The 24455-nt window shown below is 42.9% G+C and overlaps 1 protein-coding gene across 4 annotated transcripts; it reads right to left on the reverse strand.

Annotated features, from left to right (window-relative positions):
- Positions 1-543: 543 nt before the first annotated feature.
- Positions 544-24089, reverse strand: pum3 (pumilio RNA-binding family member 3). 4 transcript variants are annotated; one of them, XM_084160475.1, is made up of 17 exons: positions 24068-24089; positions 23645-23721; positions 23289-23459; positions 23018-23156; positions 13712-13787; positions 13338-13431; positions 13154-13220; positions 12257-12431; positions 11969-12072; positions 11776-11854; positions 11432-11530; positions 11277-11330; positions 10948-11171; positions 9993-10215; positions 9646-9733; positions 3138-3228; positions 544-1023 (listed from the first exon to the last, which is right to left on the reverse strand). In XM_084160475.1, exons 2-17 carry the CDS (start codon positions 23706-23708, stop codon positions 897-899), a joined length of 1875 nt encoding a protein of 624 aa, XP_084016601.1. In that variant the 5' UTR covers positions 23709-23721; positions 24068-24089; the 3' UTR covers positions 544-896. The 4 variants fall into 4 exon arrangements, with proteins under 4 accessions (XP_084016601.1, XP_084016599.1, XP_084016602.1 ...); XM_084160473.1 differs by having other exon boundaries at positions 23289-23492; XM_084160476.1 differs by having other exon boundaries at positions 24054-24082.
- Positions 24090-24455: the final 366 nt, after the last annotated feature.

Consider the following 24455-nt stretch of genomic DNA (forward strand, 5'->3'; position numbering starts at 1 on the left):
ACCTTTTGCTAAAGAGAAAGACCATCAAAATAACATGACAGCACAGCTCAGATGTTTTTTTGATTGCCTAACGGCCAAATTGTCTCCACTGGTCATCTCAAAAGAATCCTCAAAAGTAGTGCAAGTCAGACTGACGACTACAATGTGACTAAATCTCTCAAATAGTGGCCACACAGGCAGCCATTGATAATGCTCTAAACTGATGAGAAGAATGCTGGGCCTTGAAGGAAAAAGCTGTTTCTCGGCTGACTGGGTCCGTCCAAATCACAGAGACCTGGACAGATGGAATCTAAGCAGGGCCCACTAAATGAATTTGCTAGTGAGCATGCAGGCTTCTGCTTCCTTCACAGATGAATAGGCTACGAGCAGTCTGACAGGCCGGGCCACAGATTGGTGACTTAATGTGGCATAAAGGTTACGGACTGAGGCTCCCTATCAGGGTTAACATTAATGCATTTATGGCTGGATTTATATATGAAAGAATGCATCTATGACATTTGCTTACTGACAAATTCATTGGCAATTGATAGTTTCACACAAAAATAGTGTACCAATCAACATTTTTATTATTGTGCACTAAATATTTTTTTTATTTTAGTTTATTCTGGTTCCTCAGTCAGCTAGTACAACTCAAAAATACAGGTCAGTTACAAAATTATACAAAAACACTGTCTGCCAGTATTTCTGTGTCTTTTACATCTAAATACTTGCACCACGGCTTTACAAACAAGCACATCGGAATTATTTGGACAACATAAATGCAGTACAAGTAAGCGTCCTCTGAAGTAATTTTAGCAGATAAACCTGTTGTAATGAAAACCTGTTACTCCAGTTGGTGAGAGGTCACAGTAGTGGGTGGACTGTCTCTGAGTAGGTTAGACATCATGAAATACAAATCAGGCCAGTTTCTCCAAAAGAACTTCCACTCCTTTACAGTTCTGGATCTTCTGTAGTTCTGGAGCGTAGGCCTTCAATGCCCCCCTAATCTCCTCTGCAACACTCTCGTCTGCACTGTTCAGGAGACTGTAAAAAAATAAAATAACAGATATGTTGGTGAAGGTAACCTTTACACATATCCCACATTTCAAAACAAATGCCTTCCTTTCATCTCTTACTGGTTAGTAAACATTTCTACCCATACCAAGTTAACCAAGTCAAACAATTTTTGGGATATTAATAGTGAAGAAATTAGTGAACATCTAGCATTAAATCAAATAATTTGCAGTGCTTCCCCTATATGCATTTACCAGCGATGCACCGCCACTGCTAAATCGTGGCCGCCACTGCAAAAAATACAAAATGTTTTGTAATGTAGATGTATAGATATATGCCCCCACCCCCCCGCTAACTGCTACCGCTGCTGGAAAAAAATCCTAGGACAAAAACTGATTTGATATGGCAGACTACAGCTATAAATGTCAAATGTGGACTGTATAGACTGAATCAGACAAATCTCTCACTGCTTAAAGTCTTAGAGAGATTACAGAAGGACAATGGGCACAAAGACATGGCAGGAGGAGGCGGGACAGTGGCACAGCACAAGAGTGGATAGAGGGACTGGAGGAAGAGAAGAGAGGCAGAGAGACGAGAGAAGAAAATGAAAGCAAAGGAATTGAGGAAGCGTACTCTACTGCTTGTGTTGCTGTTTCACAATGGGCAGCTGTGCCGAACAGCCCGCCCCTTTCTCACCCACGTCACCGAGTGATATGGAGAATGAATACAAACACAGCCGCCCTGTAAGACATGCTTAACCCCCAGCTGACGCCTGCCTGTTCTCACTTTACACTCAATTTCACTGGCAACAGCTAGGATGATATGACAAGCAGAAAATCCATAGTGATGGGAAGATTTAAATGTTTAAATTAAGACAAATAACTTTAAGCTTAGTCTTTTCATGTTAAAGATGGTGTTTTGTATTCCTGAAGTGTTTGGCCTAAGTTCAATTACCATTTTCATGGCTCAGTGAGTTTCGCTGTCATGGTAAACATTTCAAAGCACTTCTAGTTTCAATCTGTTTACAACAGGGGTTGTTTCTTTCTGAACAAAACCATTATTTATTTCCGTTCCACTGTTCCGACCAGCAAAAGAAAGTTCTGAACCGGCTCGAACCAAAATATATAACGGTTTATATCTTTCCTTTCTGTTCCTTTTTAAACCTCAGATTTTAAAACATTTAGCTTGACATTAAATGACTTCAGATAGACCAGCTCGCTATGGAGCAGGCAAGCTATTTCCATGCTTTGGACAGACGAGTGTAGGGCGCGAGATGCGACAAATATTGCGGGTGGGGAGAGAGTGAGAGGGTGGAGGAGTACGCTTGGCTTGAAGCGCTGGGCATCTGGTTTGCATTATCTGTATTAGGCCCACAATTATACCTACAGAGGAGCGGCTTCTATGAAAGAACATTGAATGTCTAATCTTCAGATTTGGCTTAACTTTGGACCAGCTAGCAAACAAACTTCTGTGTGCAGAACACGTCTTACCTTTTTGTAGTTAATAAATCCAATGTGAAACATAACTATAGAATCCTTAATTAGCATTGAAAAGGTTAATCCATTCTTCTCTAATTAAAAATCTCTCCCTAATTTCTGAATCAAGCTTGTAACGTCAATAGGCTACTAGACTATGCTTCGGCGGGGGAGGGGCGGGTTGCCTACACATGGACAGGCAAAGAATTCCAGTCGGCAGGCAGACACTGGAATACGTTTCTTAGTGACAGAGTGAGAGCTTGGCATCGGTCACTTTATGTTTTGTTGGATTGGAGAAAAAAATGGAACGTAAAATAACGTTATTAACCAGTTCCCATGGTTTTCAAATAACAGTTCTGTTTTGGAACAGTATAGATCACTTTCGTTCGCGATTCTGTTCCTCGTTAAAAAAAACTGGTCCCCGTTTCTGTTCCCTGAACCGGTTCCAATCCCTGGTTTACAAGTTTTGCAAGGATTGGATTGTAAATAGGGATAAGTTCAAAGTTCAAATGGTGGGACTTTTTCCAATTCATAGGAAGGAGCTGGTATCATTTCTATTTTTTGTTGTTGTTGTTAAGCACCAGTTTGCTTGCTTTGCAGTATTTGTCTATTGTGCTACAGTTTGTGACAGGTTAGAGGAATTAGATCTAACAGTGTAGAGGTACTCACCAGCAGAGCACGATAGCCCCACGGTTCACTGCAGCCCACGTCTTTAGCTTGTCCATCCCCACCTTGTCCAACAGAACCCTGGAGAAACGCTCTGTAGAGACATGGCAGTCATGGTCAGGAAGATACAGAATCACAATAGAGTATGAAAAGTGTATGCACTCACTAACTAAGTCGCTCTGGATAAGAGCGTCTGCTAAATTACAAAAATGTAATGTTCAGGGGGATACAGGATAGAGTCCCAGGTCCAAACGGACACGTCTACAGCCATGTTCGTATTGTCTCAGACTCCCCTACGTATTTATATATGGACAGTGAAGCTAAAACTTTTAATTTGGCGCTATACTCAAGCATTTTGGATTTGATATCAAATGTTTCATGAGGCAGTACAGAATGTCACCTTTTATTTGAGGTTATTTTCATACATATCGGTATTACCGTTTAGAAATGAAAGCACTTGTATGCATCTAGTCCCCCCATTTGAAGGTGTCATAAGTATTTGGACAAATTCACTTATGTGTATTAAAGTAGTCCAAAGTTTAGTACTTTGTCCCATATTCATAGGACACAATGACTACATCAAGCTTGTGACTACAAACCTTGTGACTACAACCTATGTTGTGCCCAATAGAAATTAATGGTAAAATAATGTAGTGTCATTTTGGAGTCACTTTCTTTGTCAATGTTTCTGAACACTTCTACATTAATGTGAAAGCTACCATGATTACGGATAATTATGAATGAATCGTACCTAATAATGAGTGATAAAGTTAAAGGAGGCACCAAGATCATGACCCCATTACCAATAACAGGGGAGGGTTAGCATTTTTTGGGGGGTATGACATATCTAACTTTCTCACTCATCATTATTAGGGCGCTACAAAATCTGCGTTGGAGAACGTGGATGGAATCCAGACATTAAAACGGAATTCAACAAAATTCATAAATGTATTGAACTTATTAGAAAATGCATTAATTTGCCCAAGTTAATCATAAGACATGAACAAAATGCATAAGTGATTTGTATTTTCCTGCAACTTTCTGAAACTGCACAGGAATACCTGTGTGTGCGGTGCGCGCATATGCCTACAATGTATCCATTAGCTACCGATGATGCTAATAACAACCTTCTTCTGGTAGAGATGGAAAGGCTTTCCCAAAAACCTTCATAAGTAAATGTTAACGACAGAGTAGCCTACCTGGCAGAATGATGTCATGATTATTTGCATCAATCCAGTGGCCATTTATTTTGCAAACTCTGCAATCACATGAGCGCTACAGATACACTGCTAACCAATTAACGGTCTCTTGTTGGTGCACTTGCATTAAAGGGTAACTACAACCAAAAAGTCTTCTATTTTTCTCAGACCTCAAAAGTGGTCTCCTGATGTGGTTTAAGCATTGTTGTGGACAATTTTGGAGTTTTTCTATTAACCCCCTAGTCGCTTGTCCGTGCCCCAGCGGAAATCTAATAAGTAGAATAAAAACAATCCCCATTAAAATCTGTCTGCTTCAGCTAGAGATAGGGCTGCGTCTCAATCCACTGCATGGCTGCCTTCCGCATCTGCGGTGGAAGGTGACCGAGCTACAGCAGTGTTTGTCAGACCTTGAGACATCCCGAAAATCGGTCTTCTCATGAAAACGTCTAATGTCCGAACGGTTTGGCCTATAAAACTAATATGACCACTCTATGGAAAGATGACTCTCACCAACACGGTGGCGTTCTCCGTCTACAACCCCCAAAAGCATAATGGGACTCGTCTGAAGGTAGCCCGGTACCAGTTAAAATGTATGGAAGTATACAGTGCACATTTTGTTACGTTACAGCCTTATTCTAAAATGGATTAAACTATTTGTTTCCCCTCATCAATCTACACACAATGACAAATGACAAAGCGTAAACAGGTTTTTAGAAATGTGTGCAAAGTTATAAAAAATACAAAACAGAAATACCTTATTTACATAAGTATTCAGACCCTTTGCTATGAGACTCAAAATTGTGCTCAATTGTGTTTCCATTGATCATCTTTGAGATGTTTCTACAACTTAATTGGAGTCCATCTGTGGTAAATACAATTGATTGGACATGATTTGGAAAGGCACACACCTGTCTATATAAGGACCCACAGTTGACAGTGCATGTCAGAGCAAAAACCAAGCCATGAGGTTGAAGGAATTGTCCGTAGAGCTCCGAGACAAGATTGTGTAGAGGCACAGATCTGGGGAAGGGTACCAAAAGATTTCTGCAGCATTGACAGAGCTCCAGAGTTCCTCTGTAGAGATGGGAGAACCTTCCAGAAGGACAACCATCTCTGCAGCACTCAACCAATCAGGCCTTTATGGTAGTGGCCAGACGGAAGCCACTCCTCAGTAAAAGGCAAATGACAGCCCGCTTGGAGTTTACCAAAAGACACCTGAAGACTCTCAGACCATGAGAAACAAGATTCTCTGGTCTGATAAAGCCAAGATTGAACTCTTTGGCCTGAATGCCAAGCGTCACATCAGGAGGAAACCTAGCACCATCCATACGGTGAAGCATGGTGGTGGCAGCATCATGCTCTGGGGATGTTTTTCAGCGGCAGGGACTAGGAAACTTGTCACGATCGAGGGAAGATGAACGGAGCAAAGTACAGAGAGAATGTTCATGAAAACCTGCTCCAGAGCGCTCAGGACCTCAGACTGGGGTGAAGGTTCACCTTCCAACAAGACAACACAGGAGTGGCTTCGGGACAAGTCTCTGAATGTCTGAGTGGCCCAGCCAGATCGAACATCTTTGGAGATGTCTCAGCCTCCAGTCTCTATGCCTATGTGCCGGGGGGCTAGGGTCAGTCTGATATATTTGGTGTTATTCTCCTGTCTTAACCGTTGTCCTGTGTGAATTTAAGTATGCTCCCTCTCCCTTTCCCTCCCTTCCCGGAGGACCTGAGCCCTAGGACCATGCCTCAGGACTACCTGGCTTGATGACTCCTTGCTGTCCCCAGTCCACCTGGTCGTGCTGCTGCTCCAGTTGCAACTTTTCTGCCTGCTGCTATGGAACCCTGACCTGTCCACCGGACGTGCTACCTTGTCCCAAACCTGCTGTTTCCAACTCGCTCTACCGCACCTGCTATTTCAACCTCTAAATGCCCGGCTATGAAAAGCCAAGTGACATTTACTCCTGATGTACTGACCAGTTGCAACCTGTACAACCACTGTGATTATTATTTGACCCTGCTGGTCATCTATTAATGTTTGACCATCTTGGAGAAAAATCTGGCCTTAATGGCCATTTACTGCTATAATCTCCACCCTGCACAGCCAGAAGGGGACTGGCCACCCCTCAGAGCCTGGTTCCTCTCTAGGTTTCTGCCTTTCTAGGGAGTTTTTCCTAGCCACCGTACTTCTACATCAGCATTGCTTGCTGTTTGGGGTTTTAGGCTGGGTTTCTGTATTGCACTTTGTCACATCTGCTGATGTAAAAAGGGCTTTATAAGTACATTTGATTGATGGAGAGACCTGAAAATAGCTGTGCAGCGACGCTCTCCAGAGAGGGTCTGCAGAGAAAATGGGAGAAACTCCCCAAATACAGGTGTGCCAAGCTTGTAGCGTCATACCCAAGAAGACTCGAGGCTGTAATCGCTGCCAAACTTGCTTCAACCAAGTAGCCAGGGTTGTGATAAATGTGATATCCGTTTTTTTTAAACCAATTTAATCAATTTTAGTAAGGCTTTAACGTAACAAAATTTGAAAAAAGTAAAGTGGTCTGAATACTTTCAGAATGCACTGTATATGGAAGTAGTTTGGTGCCCTTTTTTTTATATGGGTAAAAATAAAAAAATCAGGATCCTCATATATAGGACAGACACTTAAAAAAAACTTCCTTTTGATTCAGACACTTTAAAACAAACTTCCTTTTGATTATCTGTTTTTCCTATATATGAATCTGTTATTCAATGCATTTATATGGGCTAATAGCAGCAAGGCCTAATTTAAATGTTTCATCAAATATATATATATATATATATATATATATATATATATATATACACACACACAGTGGGGAAAAAAAGTATTTAGTCAGCCACCAATTGTGCAAGTTGTCCCACTTAAAAAGATGAGAGAGGCCTGTAATTTTCAGCATAGGTACACGTCAACTATGACAGACAAAATGAGAAAAAAAAATCCAGAAAATCACATTGTAGGATTTATAATTAATTTATTTGCAAATTATGGTGGAAAATAAGTATTTGGTCCGTAACAAAAGTTTCTCAATACTTTGTTATATACCCTTTGTTGGCAATGACACAGGTCAAACGTTTTCTGTAAGTCTTCACAAGGTTTTCACACACTGTTGCTGGTATTTTGGCCCATTCCTCCATGCAGATCTCCTCTAGAGCAGTGATGTTTTGGGGCTGTCGCTGGGCAACACAGACTTTCAACTCCCTCCAAAGATTTTCTATGGGGTTGAGATCTGGAGACTGGCTAGGCCACTCCAGGACCTTGAAATGCTTCTTACGAAGCCACTCCTTCGTTGCCCGGGCGGTGTGTTTGGGATCATTGTCATGCTGAAAGACCCAGCCACGTTTCATCTTCAATGCCCTTGCTGATGGAAGGAGGTTTTCACTCAAAATCTCACGATACATGGCCCCATTCATTCTTTCCTTTACACGGATCAGTCGTCCTGGTCCCTTTGCAGAAAAACAGCCCCAAAGCATGATGTTTCCACCCCCATGCTTCACAGTAGGTATGGTGTTCTTTGTTATATTTTGGTTTCATCTGACCATATGACATTCTCCCAATCCTCTTCTGGATCATCCAAATGCACTCTAGCAAACTTCAGACGGGCCTGGACATGTACTGGCTTAAGCAGGGGGACACGTCTGGCACTGCAGGATGTGAGTCCCTGGCGGCGTAGTGTGTTACTGATGGTAGGCTTTGTTACTTTGGTCCCAGCTCTCTGCAGGTCATTCACTAGGTCCCCCCGTGTGGTTCTGGGATTTTTGCTCACGGTTATTGTGATCATTTTGACCCCACGGGGTGAGATCTTGCATGGAGCCCCAGATCGAGGGAGATTATCAGTGGTCTTGTATGTCTTCCATTTCCTAATAATTGCTCCCACAGTTGATTTCTTCAAACCAAGCTGCTTACCTATTGCAGATTCAGTCTTCCCAGCCTGGTGCAGGTCTACAATTTTGTTTCTGGTGTCTTTTGACAGCTCTTTGGTCTTGGCCATAGTGGAGTTTGGAGTGTGACTGTTTGAGGTTGTGGACAGGTGTCTTTTATACTGATAACAAGTTCAAACAGGTGCCATTAATACAGGTAACGAGTGGAGGACAGAGGAGCCTCTTAAAGAAGAAGTTACAGGTCTGTGAGAGCCAGAAATCTTGCTTGTTTTTAGGTGACCAAATACTTATTTTCCACCATAATTTGCAAATAAATTCATTAAAAATCCTACAATGTGATTTTCTGGATTTTTCTCTCTCAATTTGTCTGTCATAGTTGACGTGTACCTATGATGAAAATTACAGGCCTCTCTCATCTTTTTAAGTGGGAGAACTTGCACAATTGGTGGCTGACTAAATAATTGTTTTCCCCACTGTATATACACTTTTACACCTAAAGGGGTCCTAAAATTCTGAATCAAAATAGCTAAATGATCGTTGGTATGACCATTTTAAACCAATTCTATATGTTAGTTTAGTAGAACCCCCCCCAAACAAAACATTATTTTATAAAAAATGGATTGTATAGGGCCCTACATTATTCACAATGAATACCATGCTCTTGCTAGGGGACAGGAGAGAGAAACAGATTTTGCCCTCCAAGTGTTCCCGATACCAAGCCTGGACAATCATCCTGCAGTTGACCAAACAGATTGAAGAAGCAAGACCCCACGGGGTGAGATCTTGCGTGGCGCCCCAGATCGAGGGAGATTATCAGTGGTCTTGTATGTCTTCCATTTCCTAATAATTGCTCCCACAGTTGATTTATTCAAACCAAGCTGCTTACCTATTGCAGATTCAGTCTTCCCAGCCTGGTGCAGGTCTACAATTTTGTTTCTGGTGTCCTTTGACAGCTCTTTGGTCTTGGCCATAGTGGAGTTTGGAGTGTGACTGTTTGAGGTTGTGGACAGGTGTCTTTTATACTGATAACAAGTTCAAACAGGTGCCATTAATACAGGTAACGAGTGGAGGACAGAGGAGCCTCTTAAAGAAGAAGTTACAGGTCTGTGAGAGCCAGAAATCTTGCTTGTTTGTAGGTGACCAAATACTTATTTTCCACCATCATTTGCAATTAAATTCATGAAAATTCCTACAATGTGATTTTCTGGATTTTTTTTCCTCAATTTGTCTGTCATAGTTGACGTGTACCTATGATGAAAATTACAGGCCTCTCATCTTTTTAAGTGGGAGAACTTGCACAATTGTTGGCTGACTAAATACTTTTTTTCCCCACTGTACGTAGGGGAGTGTATTTGTGAGGTCATATGTACGGTCAGCCCTACAGGTGATATTTGTGCAGACAGTCATACCTTCTCTCCCGGCCTCCTTCATCTTGCTGTCTTGTTCGATCAGCCACTTGAGCACCAGATGCCCAGCAGGGTGCTCAGCCATGTGTAGCTAGAGGACAGGACACAGACATGGAAAACATGTTCACAATGAATACCATGCTCTTGCTAGGGGACAGGAGAGAGAAACAGATTTTGCCCTCCAAGTGTTCCCGATACCAAGCCTGGACAATCATCCTGCAGTTGACCAAACAGATTGAAGAAGCAAACCCAATGGAGACTTCAAAACCAAGTGCAACTCTCACCTATGACACACATTCATTCTGCTACTTTAATATGACAGACACATCATGCCTCTGACCCCTCCTCACCTGCCCCTCCACTCCTCCTGGTGTGAAGTCGTCAGCAGCCAGCTCAGCCACAGCCTCCATGGCAGGACGCAGGTCCCCAATAGCGGACCCCAGAATGTCGCTAACGGTGACACTGGAGGCCTTGTTCATTGCCATGGTGCGGGCGTGGTCACACAGGTGCTGAATCAGGTGCGGAGACACCGCCTCCCGGAGCTCCTTCCGGCGAAGGGCAACATCCTTCTTACTAAAGGGACAGAGGGTCAGATGGAGACCATTTAAAGTGCAGGCTATGAAAAGCATGACACATAGATGGCATTTCTTTCATCTTTTCTATCCAATTGGGTTCAAAATAGCAATTTAGGCATGTTAAGAAATGACTCTCGGGTAGGTTTGGACAGTTACCCTTCCTTTGTTCTAATCTAGCTAGCTGGTTAAGGCGTCCGCATGCTTCCCAGCCAAAACAGTTCGGAAAGGTTTGTGCATATATTATTGTTGGTTTTGGACTTCGGTAAGGATTATTTGGCTGTTCAGGCACACACATTTCTCTCGAGGCAAGCCGAAGTCAGTAGCCGAAGTCGGTAGCCGAAGTCGGTAGCCGAGTCGGTAGCCGAAGTCTACGCCCCTTCGATTGTGATTTGTCAACAGTAGGGATACTTCAAAGTCTGTCATTCAATGACAAATGACTTGTTTTCATGCAAAAAAAATTATTGAGTAATATTGCGCCAAACAGTTTAGTTAGATGTAAAATTTATGACAGAGTTCTTGAGTTATCTTAGATAATTCTGACTATTTTGAGGAAGAGTATACTGGACAAACAATAGTATTGCCGCTTTTTTCTTGTTTTTCAAGTGAAGGACTTTTAAGCGAGTATGTGAGCACACTTGTTCGATTCACCTAGCCGAGTTCAGCTAGGCGCCAGCCGAACTGAAGCAACCTGACGCCTTTAGAATGATTGGTAGGTGGTGGCAGGACTCACCTGTGGGCGTTCCCGTCCCCCTTCTCCAGCACCTGGATGATTTCAGGTAACAGGTGGGCGGGGTCTCGCGGGCTGAGCAGGTACAGCAGCACTTTCTTTCCATTCTTATTAGTGATGACATCAGGCAGGGAAGCAAGAATCTCTGATAGGACGGCCTGCTTCACTAGCTTGGTGTCGTCTATGCAGTCAAAGGCAGCAATGAGGACTAAGAACGCATACTCTCCCTGGACAGAAAACCAACAGACCAATCAGTCAGTCACTCACATTTACATATTTGCATGTCTGACTGCGGCAATCAAATATTGTCTGTTTGTTGTTGTCTTGAGTACCATTGCAAACTTCTCCATGTATGTCTTCATGGTTTTAATGATGACTTTTCTGTCCTGAAAGATGGAACAAATAAATCACTATACATACAAAAGAACACACACTAGTCTGTGGTTGGTGAGGCTCACCTCTCTATAAGGCCCGAGTGAATACTCACCTTAGGTGTCCCATGCCACAGGCAGTGCATTGCTACTCTAGCTCCATCGTGGGTGTGGGCCATATACACCACAGACTCCCTTATTGACTCAATCATTTCCTGTGAAGTCACATGATCAAAATGGTATTAGAAAAATGGTAGGATTTGCTCAGTCATTTATGTGGTACTCTGTAGCTCAGCTGGTAGAGCACGGCGCTTGTAACGCCAAGGTAGTGGGTTCGATCCCCGGGACCACCCATACACAAAAATGTATGCACGCATGACTGTAAGTCGCTTTGGATAAAAGCGTCTGCTAAATGGCATATTATTATTATTATTATACAGCCATTGGTGGTTTTACTTACAGTCCTCTGTTTGGCTGGGGCATGCAGGAAAAAGTCCAGAAACACTTTGTGCACCAGAGAATGTTTGATCACAGCCTCTCTGTGGGAGAAGAGAACATGGACAGAAATCAAAAGCAGTATTTTGATTAATTTTCTGTTTCTCTTGTGGAGATGGAAGGGTTAGAGGTGTGTGTGTGTGCGCAATAATACCCACTTTGTGGTCATGGGGGTAAGGATCTGCTTCATCTCCTCCAAAATGCCATTAACCTTGTCCGGGTTCGCCTCCAGCACCTTCTCTAGCGTGGGGCACACTGCCGACTGTGAACAAACACGCCAACTGTCAGTAACATTCTGCATAACATCCACTCCAGGCGATATTCACAGAGACAAGCAATCAGAAAGACTGGATTATGAGAGAAGGGGTGTATGAGGGCAGTTTCTCGACTCTTAGAACTACACTATTACACTGTGCTAGTGGGAGAGGTGTGGGATGTGTCCCGACCTTGAAGACTTGGAATGTGGTTCCGTAGAGCTCCTCAGTGAGCATGAGTCTCTGGGAGAGGATGGCCTTGTCGTTGTAAGCGTATTCCACCACCGACGACGCTTCCGAGTGACGCAGCATCTGCCTCACTTTCCCCTTGAAGCCCACCATCACACCCGCAACCTGCTCTTTATTCCTGTGGGACAAATGACACACACACCTGACGTCAGATTTTCATTCAGAAACCCATGTCAGGATTACTTCTTCAAGATGTAACATCACTGCATGTCAGATAAACTAGTAGTGAGTAGAGAGACTCAATACAGAGATGAATATGACTTGAACTTTCTCCCCGGATATCATTCTCCAAATCTTACACATGGAAGATGCCAGGAAATACAGAGATGAGTGTTCACAATGTAAACCAATCAATCAAATGCTGACCTTTATATTCATCCTACAAGATATGCCTTCATAACGGGATAACATTTCCCCATCCTTTAATAATCGGAGCCATGAATTAGATTATACTTGAAACAACTTGTATCTTCAGCAAAGGTCAGGATTACAATGAGTGAAGTTTTGAATAATTTACTTCAATTCCTATTTCAATGCCTCCTAAACAAATGATCAGGGAATTCAACCACAGATCAGATCAAGCAGCACTACAATTTTGAAATGATATTGGCATGCGAGCACAAAGGATTACTGTTGAATCATGTACATACTAAGATTTACAATTCTGTGATTTATTCAACAAGATGACCCATTTATTGTTTTTACTATATTTTGGCCGGCTTTCCTGCTAGGATCTAATGCTATCAACATAAGATCGGATGATATGGAAATAATACATCTACTGCTAGTGTGACGACTATGTACAAGCAAAATGTCTGAGGAAGAAAAAGGCATACTTACCCATACATTAAAAACTTCTTCACAATATTTCTGGCATACTTTGATTTACTCAGCTCGACCATATCACCTACAGAAAATAATAACATCATTGAGATACAGAGCATTGTGATTGACATGACAAAAGCTACTGACAATATTCAGAGAACAACAACAGAATATTAGAACAACAGAACAAACCACTGACCTTTGAGTTCATCAAAAACCTCCTGTCTTTGCTTGTCGTTCCCAAACTGGATGAAACACTGGAGGACTCTGGTGGAGTCGTGAGCAAATGCTATCTGAAAAAGAAGAACAATACGATTTAATCTTTATCTGCAAACTTGAGCATTTGGATGTCATGCACTGAAAACTAATTTGAACAATTCTATTGTGCTCAATTGTTTTATTGTACTCAAGTATTGACAGTCATTGTCAGTCCAATCATTTCAGTGGATGGCAAATTCTCCATTGTGCCATGCTCTCAATTCGTACATTGTCATGATTGACAATGCACAATCTACAGTAAATTATAGATTCGAATGGCGCCTTTCAGCAGTGTAAATGTTAGACTGTACTCACTGTTTTTATCTTTCCTTTAACAAGTTCTTGAAGCTCTTTCATGAGTTTGATCCTCTTCTCTTTGTCGCAATCTTTCCTGTGTTGAAAAAGAGGGACACATAATAAATACATGTCTAAATGTTGCTGTTGCCAAATTACATTTAGTCCTGAGGTGTTGAACTATTGCACCCTCTATAACCACTGTGGTTTTCATTTGGCCCTACTGGTCATCTATGAACGTTTAAAATGGCTTGAAGAATGGCCACGTACCAGGCACAGCCAGAAGAGGACTAGCCACCCCTCTGAGCCTGGTTCCTCTCTAGGTTTTTTCCTAAGTTCCTGCTAAGGTTGAATATATCCCTGGTATTTTACAAATGTTCTATCCCGAGAACAAATTACTTTTCTCCAGGGTAACCCAGTATTTCCCGCCAAAACCAGAAGTGTTATTCAAAAGCATTATAAAGCATATACAGTGAGGGAAAAAAGTATTTGATCCCCTGCTGATTTTGTACGTTTGCCCACTGACAAAGAAATGATCAGTCTATAATTTTAATGGTAGGTTTATTTGAACAGTGAGAGACAGAATAACAACAAAAAAATCCAGAAAAACGCATGTCAAAAATGTTATAAATTGATTTGCATATTAATGAGGGAAATAAGTATTTGACCCCCTCTCAATCAGAAAGATTTCTGGCTCCCAGGTGTCTTTTATACAATTAACGAGCTGAGATTAGGAACACACTCTTAAAGGGAGTGCTCCTAATCTCAGCTTGTTACCTGTATAAAAGACACCTGTCCACAGAAGCAATCAATCAGATTCCAAACTCTCCACCATGGCCAAGACCAAAGAGCTCTCCAAGGATGTCAGGGACAAGATTGTAGACCTACACAAGGCTGGAATGGGCTACAAGACCATCGCCAAGCAGCTTGGTGAGAAGGTGACAACAGTTGGTGCGATTATTCGCAAATGGAAGAAACACAAAATAACTGTCAATCTCCCTCGGCCTGGGGCTCCATGCAAGATCTCACCTCGTGGAGTTGCAATGATCATGAGAACGGTGAGGAATCAGCCCAGAACTACACGGGAGGATCTTGTCAATGATCTCTAGGCAGCTGGGACCATAGTCACCAAGAAAACAATTGGTAACACATTATGCCGTGAAGGACTGAAATCCTGCAGCGCCCGCAAGGTCCCCCTGCTCAAGAAAGCACATCTGTGTTCCGTCTGAAGTTTGCCAATGAACATCTGAATGATTCAGATGATAACTGGGTGAAAGTGCTGTGGTCAGATGAGACCAAAATGGAGCTCTTTGGCATCAACTCAACTTGCCGTGTTTGGAGGAGGAGGAATGCTGCCTATGACCCCAAGAACACCATCCCCACCGTCAAACATGGAGGTGGAAACATTATGCTTTGGGGGTGTTTTTCTGCTAAGGGGACAGGACAACTTCACTGCATCAAAGGGTCGATGGACGGGGCCATGTACCGTCAAATCTTGGGTGAGAACCTCCTTCCCTCAGCCAGGGCATTGAAAATGGGTCGTGGATGGGTATTCCAGCATGACAATGACCCAAAACACACGGCCAAGGCAACAAAGGAGTGGCTCAAGAAGAAGCACATTAAGGTCCTGGAGTGGCCTAGCCAGTCTCCAGACCTTAAGCCCATAGAACATAATAATAATATGCCATTTAGCAGACGCTTTTATCCAAAGCGACTTACAGTCATGCGTGCATACATTTTTTTTGTGTATGGGTGGTCCCGGGGATCGAACCCACTACCTTAATAATAATAATAATAATAATATGCCATTTAGCAGACGCTTTTATCCAAAGCGACTTACAGTCATGCGTGCATACATTTTTGTGTATGGGTGGTCCCGGGGATCGAACCCACTACCTTGGCGTTACAAGCGCCGTGCTCTACCAGCTGAGCTACAGAGGACCGCAAGAAGAAACGCATTAAGGTCCTGGAGTGGCCTAGCCAGTCTCCAGACCTTAATCCCATAGAAAATCTGTGGAGGGAGCTCAAGGTTCGAGTTGCCAAACGTCAGCCTCGAAACCTTAATGACTTGGAGAAGATCTGCAAAGAGGAGTGGGACAAAATCCCTCCTGAGATGTGTGCAAACCTGGTGGCCAACTACAAGAAACGTCTGACCTCTGTGATTGCCAACAAGGGTTTTGCCACCAAGTACTAAGTCATGTTTTGCAGAGGGGTCAAATACTTATTTCCCTCATTAAAATGCAAATCAATTTATAACATTTTTGACATGTGTTTTTCTGGATTTTGTTGTTGTTATTCTGTCTCTCACTGTTCAAATAAACCTACATTTAAAATTATAATCTGATCATTTCTTTGTCAGTGGGCAAACGTACAAAATCAGCAGGGGATCAAGTACTTTTTTCCCTCACTGTAAATAAGCCGGTGTCTGGATTTGATTAGAGCTTTGATAGAAAATTCAAGCCTGATGCTACCTGAGCCATACATTAAATATATTTTATGAGCCATACATTAAAGACATTTAATGAGCCAAAGCCCAAATGATTGTGCCGTTATCCAATACATATATGATATAGGCTACTGTACATTATGCACAACAGAAAAACATAAAAGCCCATAGATGTAGCTAGCTATATGCTCTCTTGGCTAAGTAAATAAAACTAGTTCCAGTAGGCTAATCTTGTGTGAACTGTATTACTGTACTCTATTAAACTGTTTAATATGGACTGGAATTACTCACATCGTTCAAACCATGATAAAGTAGGGAGAGAACATGCGATTCTGATGCAGGACATGCGGCCTAAAAAGTTACAAGTATAGGCTAGCGAATGTGATTTTTTTAAAAATAGGGACTATTTGTATAATTAGTAGGCAGACGCATATCTTTCATAATATTTCCTCCAATGTTATTAGCCTACCTCCACTTTCTCTCTATTGTTGCGTCATTCCTTCCTCGCTTTCAACAGATAAATGAAATAAGTTTCGTTGTCCATATCTTCATAATTCTAATGACATCCTTGAATAATATAGGACAGTTTGCAGGACTGTCCTGCAAACGACAGCATCGGGTGAGGTTGTCTCTCTCTCTGGCGGGAGGTAAGCTTGGCTTATATGGTGTCGAGTAAAGCTTAAACCATGTATTTAGAATGTAGGTAGGTAGTTATTGTAGGTAATTATTGTAGGTAAGTATTGTATTCGGCTGAGCCCGGTGAAGCACAAGGCTAGCTAACTCACTACCTGGACCAATAAAGCTAGCTAGCTAGTGGGTAGCTACTGGTAACTACTAGCAACTGTGAATAGTTGTTTCCAATGTTATTTCACGCTTAAGAGTACCTGTAATTATGCCAGTTAGCTACCTACCATTCAGCTGTTTTTCTAACCTCATTATCTGAAGCGTTAACGTTAGGTAATTAGTAGCTACTGTACTCGAAATGTAGCTAGCTGGTTGCTACCTGGATAGCTAACTAAACAATAGCTGGAACGACCTAGCTTTAATATTTGGAGACGCTTTCTCTCCGTTGGGACAGACGCGAACTGGCTGAATCGATTCAGTGGCTAGCTTTGCACGTAACTGGCTAACAGTAGCTACTAAGGGTAAGTTATTATTTTACATACTGGTAACCAGAGTCGTTCAAGGCAATTCGGGACATGGGTGACTAGTTAACATTAGCTTGGCTCTCTGTGTGTTCGTGCCGTGGGAGGAGGGGTTAGTTCGTTGGCAGAGAGCAATGGCTAGCTAGTATACTAACTATTCTAGCTAACTAACTGGCTGAATAAATTGACGACCTACTCACTCAAACTGTCAAAACAAAACCAAAACTTTACACAACATTAGATACGGACACGAATGATCTGCTTGGCGTGTTAACACACTGGTGGTTTGTTGTAACCGAGTATTGGTGCTAAACCGTGTTATTGGAGGCTGGCATGCTAGTTGGCTTTGGCGTCATAGGATTCGGTGCCCTGTACCAAGTTAGCTAGCTGAATAAACTAAGTTAGAGTCTATTCCTAGAAAACATTGAACCACTGTAGTTTACAACAATTATAATTTCTAAAGTGGAAGTTGGGAGAGTTATATTTGAGTGTTTCAGTGAAACGTAAGTGAGGGAGGCCCCGCTCTCTCGCTTTCCCAGATGTTTAGATCATTTCATTCCGATCTCCTTTGCATTATTGTAGCCTGTCATCTATGTGTCTGTCTATCCCTGTTCTCTCCTCTCTGCACATGCCATACAAACGCTTCACACCACGTGGCTGTTGCCACTAATCTGGTGGTCCCTGCGCGCACGACCCACGTGGAGTTCCAGGTCTCTGGCAGCCTCTGGAACTGCTGTTCTGCGGCCAACAAGGCAGAGTTCATCTCAGCCTACGCTACCCTCCAGTCCCTCGACTTCTTGGCACTGACGGAAACATGGATTACCACAGAAAACACTGCTACTCCTACTGCTCTTTCCTCGTCTGACCACGTGTTCTCGCATACCCCGAAAGCATCTGGTCAGTGTGGTGGTGGCACAGGAATCCTCATCTCTCCCAAGTGGACATTCTCTCTTTTTCCCCTTACCCATCTGTCTATCTCCTCATTTGAATTCCATGCTGTCACAGTCACTAGCCCATTCAAGCTTAACATCCTTGTCATTTATCGCCCTCCAGGTTTCCTTGGAGAGTTCATCAATGAGCTTGACGCCTTGATCAGTTCCTTTCCTGGGGATGGCTCACTCCTCACAGTTCTGGGTGACTTTAACCTCCCTACGTCTGCATTTGACTAATTTCTCTCTGCCTCCTTTCCACTCCTTTTCTCTTTTGACCTCACCGTCTCACTGTCCCCCCTACTCACAAGGCAGGCAATACGCTTGACCTCATCTTTATTAGATGCTGTTCTTCTACTAATCTCACTGCAGCTCCCCTCCAAGTCTCTGACCACTACTTTGTATCCTTTTCTCTCTCGCTCTCCTCCAACACTACTCACTCTGCCCCTACTCAGATGGTAATGTGCCGTCGCAACCTTCGTTCTCTCTCTCCCGCTACTCTCTCCTCTTCCATCCTATCATCTCTTCCCTCTGCTAAATCCTTCTCCCTCCGATCTCCTGAGTCTGCCTCCTCAACCCTCCTCGCCTCCCTTTCTGCATCTTTTGACTCTCTATGTCCCCTATCCTCCCGGCTGGCTCGGTCCTCCCCTCCTGCTCCGTGGCTTGACGACTCATTGCGAGCTCACAGAAGAGTGCTCCGGGAAATGGAGGAAAACTAGACTCCCTGCGGACCTGTCATCTTTTCACTCCCTCCTCTCTACATTCTCTTCCTCTGTTTCCGCAGCTAAAGCCACTTTCTACCACTACATTTCAAGCCTCTGCCTCTAACCCTAGGAAGCTCTTTGCCACCTTCTCCTCCCTGCTGAATCCTCCTCCTCCCTCTCTGTGGATGACTTCGTCAACCATTTTGAAATGAAGGTTGACGACATCCGATCCTCATTTATGAAGTCAAATGACACCCCTGGTCCTGCTCACACTTGCCTACCCTATGCTTTGACTTCTTTCTCCCCTCTCTCTCCAGATGAAATCTTGCGACTTGTGAAGGCCGGCCGCCCAACAACCTGCCCGCTTGACCCTATCCCCTCCTCTCTTCTCCAGGCCATTTCCGGAGACATTCTCCCTCACCTCGCTCATCAACTCATCCTTGACCGCTGGCCATGTCCCTTCCGTCTTCAAGAGAGCGAGAGTTGCACCCCTCCTCAAAAAACCTACACTCGATCTCTCCGATGTCAACAACTACAGACCAGTATCCCTTCTTTCTTTTCTCTCCAAAACTCTTGAGCGTGCCGTCTCTAGCCAACTCTCCTGCTATCTCTCTCAGAATGACCTTCTTGATCCAAACCAGTCAGGTTTCAAGACTGGTCATTCAACTGAGACTGCTCTTCTCTGTGTCACAGAGGCTCTTCGGACTGCTAAAGCTAACTCTCTCTCCTCTGCTCTTATCCTTCTAGACCTATCCGCTGCCTTTGATACTGTGAACCATCAGATCCTCCTCTCCACCCTGTCCGAGTTGGGCATCTCCGGCACTGCTCACTCTTGGATTGCGTCCTACCTGACAGGTCGCTCCTACCAGGTGGCGTGGCGAGAATCTGTCTCCACACCACGTACTCTCACCACTGGTGTCCCCCAGGGCTCAGTTCTAGGCCCTCTCCTATTCTCTCTATACACTAAGTTACTTGGCTCTGTCATATCCTCACATGGTCTCTCCTATCATTGCTACGCAGACACACACAAATAATTTTCTCCTTTCCCCCTTCTGATAACCAGGTGGCAAATCGCATCTCTGCATGTCTGGCAGACAAATCAGCGTGGATGTCGGATCACCACCTCAAGCTGAACCTCGGCAAGACGGAGCTGCTCTTCCTCATGGGGAAGGACTGCCCGCTCCATGATCTCGCCATCACGGTTGACAACTCCATTGTGTCCTCCTCCCAGAGTGCAAAGAACCTTGGCGTGACCCTGGACAACACCCTGTCGTTCTCCGCTAACATCAAAGCGGTGACCCGATCCTGCAGGTTCATGCTCTACAACATTCGCAGAGTACGACCCTACCTTACACAGAAAGCGGCACAGGTCCTAATCCAGGCACTTGTCATCTCCCGTCTGGATTACTGCAACTCACTGTTGGCTGGGCTCCCTGCCTGTGCCATTAAACTCCTACAACTTATCCAGAATGCTGCAGCCCGTCTGGTGTTCAACCTTCCCAAGTTCTCTCACGTCACCCCGCTCCTCCGCACACTCCACTGGCTTCCAGTTGAGGCTTGCATCTACTACAAGACCATGGTGCTTGCCTACGGAGCTGTGAGGGGAACGGCACCTCCTTACCTTCAGGCTCTGATCAGTCCCTACACCCAAACGAGGGCACTACGTTCATCCACCTCTGGCCTGCTAGCTCCCCTACCTCTACATAATCACAGTTCCCGCTCAGCCCACTCAAAGCTATTTGCTGCTCTGGCACCCCAATGGTGGAACAAGCTCCCCCACGACGACAGGACAGCGGAGTCACTGACCACCTTCCGGAGACACCTGAAACCCTACCTCTTTAAGGAATACCTGGAATAGTATAAAGTAATCCTTCTACCCCCACCCCCCCTCAATAAAAAATATATTTAAAAAACAGTGGTTGCCCCACTGGCTATCATAAGTTGAATGCACCAATTTGTAAGTCGCTCTGGATAAGAGCGTCTGCTAAATGATGTAAATGTAAACGACTAGAATTAGATGCAGAAGCCTTTCACTTCGAAGATTGAATGGTTATGGGTCTGAATAAATAACTGCTAGCCCACCGCCATCACACATTCGCTCTTCTTTTCAAACTACCCGTGAGTTCTCCCTGACAATGGCCATGCAGCCGAAACGCGTCTGAGTTTTTAAACTTGGTTTCCATTGAACATACAAATAAAGGCATTTTAATGAATTATATTAAGAGTGCCTTGGTCCTCCTTTCTTTTTGATGACAAATGTACCCCTTTTACCAAAGAGCTTCTTCTGTCTACCAAAATCTACTATTGTGTACCTTAGCAGCGCTTCCCTTACTTCTTTCTACCTGTGAGTTCTATTGGCTGCTGTATTTAACATTCAAAAAACAAAAGCTTGTTTCCCTCTTCGAATAGTCTATTGGTATAAGAAATGCTGGAAAAATATTCTAGTCTAGCTTTTCCTGCATTGGACTCCAAGAGCTAAAGAGTGTTTGTGCATAACCCCTCATTAATAAGCTAAATATAAGGCTAATACTGCATTGAATGTATTACCTGAAAGAGGTAGGCTAGGACATCTATATACAGGGCTATACCTTCCAGAGACATTTGAAACCCCACCTCTTTAAGGAATACCTGGGATAGGATAAAGTAATCCTTCTACCCCCCCCCCAAAAAAATTGTAAAGTGGTTATCCCACTGGCTATAAGGTGAATGCACCTATTTGTAAGTCGCTCTGGATAAGAGCGTCTGCTAAATGACGTAAATGTAATGTAAATATGTCTATCAATCAATTATCTATTTTGGATTCAATTTGAATAGAGTTAGAGCGTGCTCGTGCATGCACTGATTTAAAGCAACGATATTCGAGTGATAGGCTGTTTTAAAAAGCTGCAGCTGAAGAAAAAAAAAACGTTACAATTAAAAAATACGGTGACTCCTGAAAGTCAGACAGAGATGGGTAAATTAGACGTGCATTCGGCCTTTATATTACTGTAACATAGACTGTGCTGCAGCAAATGCAGGCCTACCTGTCACAAGAAAAAAAAAGTTACCATGAGATGATAGGTCTACATGCATTGTGAACTGCGCTCCATACTGAGATGGGTTGTCTGTCCCCACCCTGAGCGTTGCTGATTCATCATGCAGAGGCCGTAGAGAAGGCAGATTTAGACATCGCATATAACTTAACTTGCTACATTTGCACACACTGTATATATATTTTGTTGTATTTTTGACTTTATGTTTTGTTTTACCCCATATGTAACTCTGTGTTGCACTGCTTTGCTTTATCTTGGCCAGGTCGCAGTTGTAAATGAGAACTTGTTCTCAACTGGCTTACCTGGTTAAATAAAGGTGAAAAAATAATAATATATATATTCATTTAACAGTTCCATTTCACGCCATGCTGAAATTAGCCCGCCCAACTACCTCATCCCTATATTGTTATTTATTTTGCTCATTTGTACCTCAGTATCTCTATTTGCACATCATCTCTTGCACATCATTCCAGTGTTAATACTAAATTGTAATTATTTTGCACTATAGCCTATTTTATTGCCTTACCTCCATAACTTGCTAAATTTGCACACTGTATATTAATTGTATTTCTGTTGTATTTTTGATTTTGTTTTGTTTTACCCCATATGTAACTCTGTGTTGTTGTTTTTATCGCACTGCTTTGCTTTATCTTGGCCAGGTCGCAGTTGTAAATGAGAACTTGTTCTCAACTGGTTTACCTGGTTAAATAAAGGTGAAATAAAAATAAAAAATATAAATAATTTACCAGTTTCTCGCACTTATTTATCCCGGGAAAAGGGAATGGTTTTGGGTGGTAAATCCCGGTATATCTCAGTAACCGGGTTCCCGGCATTCAACCCTAGTTCCAACCTTTCTATGGAGTTTTTCCTAGCCACCGTGCTTCTGAATCTGCATTGGTGGCTCTTTGGGGTTTTAGACTGGATATCAGTATAGCATTTTGTGACAACTGCTGATGTAAAAAGGGCTTTATAAAATACATTTGATTGATAAATATATGCAACTTAATCCTAAAATGGACGTTTTGTTAAGACTGCTGGTAAATAACTAATAGAGTAGCTGGTTTAACATACCTTCTGACCATCTCCCACACTTGCTTGGCTCTGCTCACTATTTGATAACTCTCCTTTTTTTCAGTCTGCTGCCGGTTCTGTTTCAGCTCCTTCTTCTGCTGTTTGAACTCGTCCCATTTGGGTTTCTTGGCCTCGGAACCTGAGCAAACAGACAGAAATCTAAGACATAGGCCTATTTCAAGAAATACTGTTAAACATTTTCAGTAAGCCATTACAAAAAGTTGCCTATTAAAAGTGTGTTTGATAATTGGCAGTTGTACATATTTCATACCTTCCTCTTCCTTGGCCTTTCCAGGTGTGAATTTTCGCTTTTTGGTGAAATTTCCATCTGTGGGTTTTTTGTTCAAGAATTTCTGTGGAGCCCCCTTTCCTCCAGTCTTCTCAAACTTCTTGCCCTTTTCTCCACTGTGTGGTTTGAATGGCCTTTTCCCTGGTGGTTTACCTGTTGGTTTAGTCCCAGGTTTACCTGTACCTTCTGAACAGAGTTTGTAGCTAGTCAGTTAGGCCTACACATTATTTTTTACCAGCATATCATTAAACCAATATTTAAAAGTATAATATTATTATTAGTAGTAGTAGTAGTAGTAGTAGTATTACTTCTACCACTACTGTTTACGTATAACTTACCTTTTCCTTTCTGTATTACGTTCTTGCCACCTTTAGGGGAAAAGGGTTTCTTTTTGGATTCCATTCTCAAGAACTCCCTATTCAAAGGAAGGGAAGAAGACAGTAGGTCAGTAGGTAGAGCATGATCAGTAGGTAGTTGCAGCTTACACTATCTACTAATCATAGTTCCAACTTGAATACTGTATGTGCTATTGCCATGTGCTTTCCAGTTAACTAGCAATAGCAGCTAGCTAGTTAGCGTTCAGCTGACTTGCTAACGTTAGCTACTAACCCTGGCAGGTCAGAGAACTACAGATAAGGTATGATGTGTAATAATGAAACATGTCTGGTAGAGATATTTTCCCTGACAAAACAGTCATGTCAACAACATTATTTTAGCATTTTCCTATGCAGAAGACAAAATACACACGTTTAACTACGTACCTTCACATGCGTTCTGAACGTAACGGTTTACGGCATGAACTATCCAATCAGAGAACGTCCTGACTGACGTAAAATGCATGGGTTGTTTTTGATTGCGACAATACTAGAAAGATACGGCATATTGTGCCTGGGTTGTCACTAGTTACCACAACCACAAAGTCAGAATTGGCTATATCGTAGAGATTCATGAAAACAAGAATTAGCTTTTTGTGTTAATTTAAGGTTAGCGTTAGGTATACGATTAGTAGTGTGGTTAAGGTTAGGGTTAAGGTTTGGGTTAGGTTTAAATTCACATGTGAAGAAGAACATTTGTAGAAATGGGCGGGGTTTACGACTTTGTGGATGTGGTAACTAGTGACGACACATGGGTGGGTAGTACAATTTGGGA

The sequence above is a fragment of the Coregonus lavaretus genome (genome assembly GCF_964263955.1).
Source record: "Coregonus lavaretus genome assembly, chromosome: 4".
Classification (NCBI taxonomy): Eukaryota; Metazoa; Chordata; class Actinopteri; order Salmoniformes; family Salmonidae; genus Coregonus; species Coregonus lavaretus.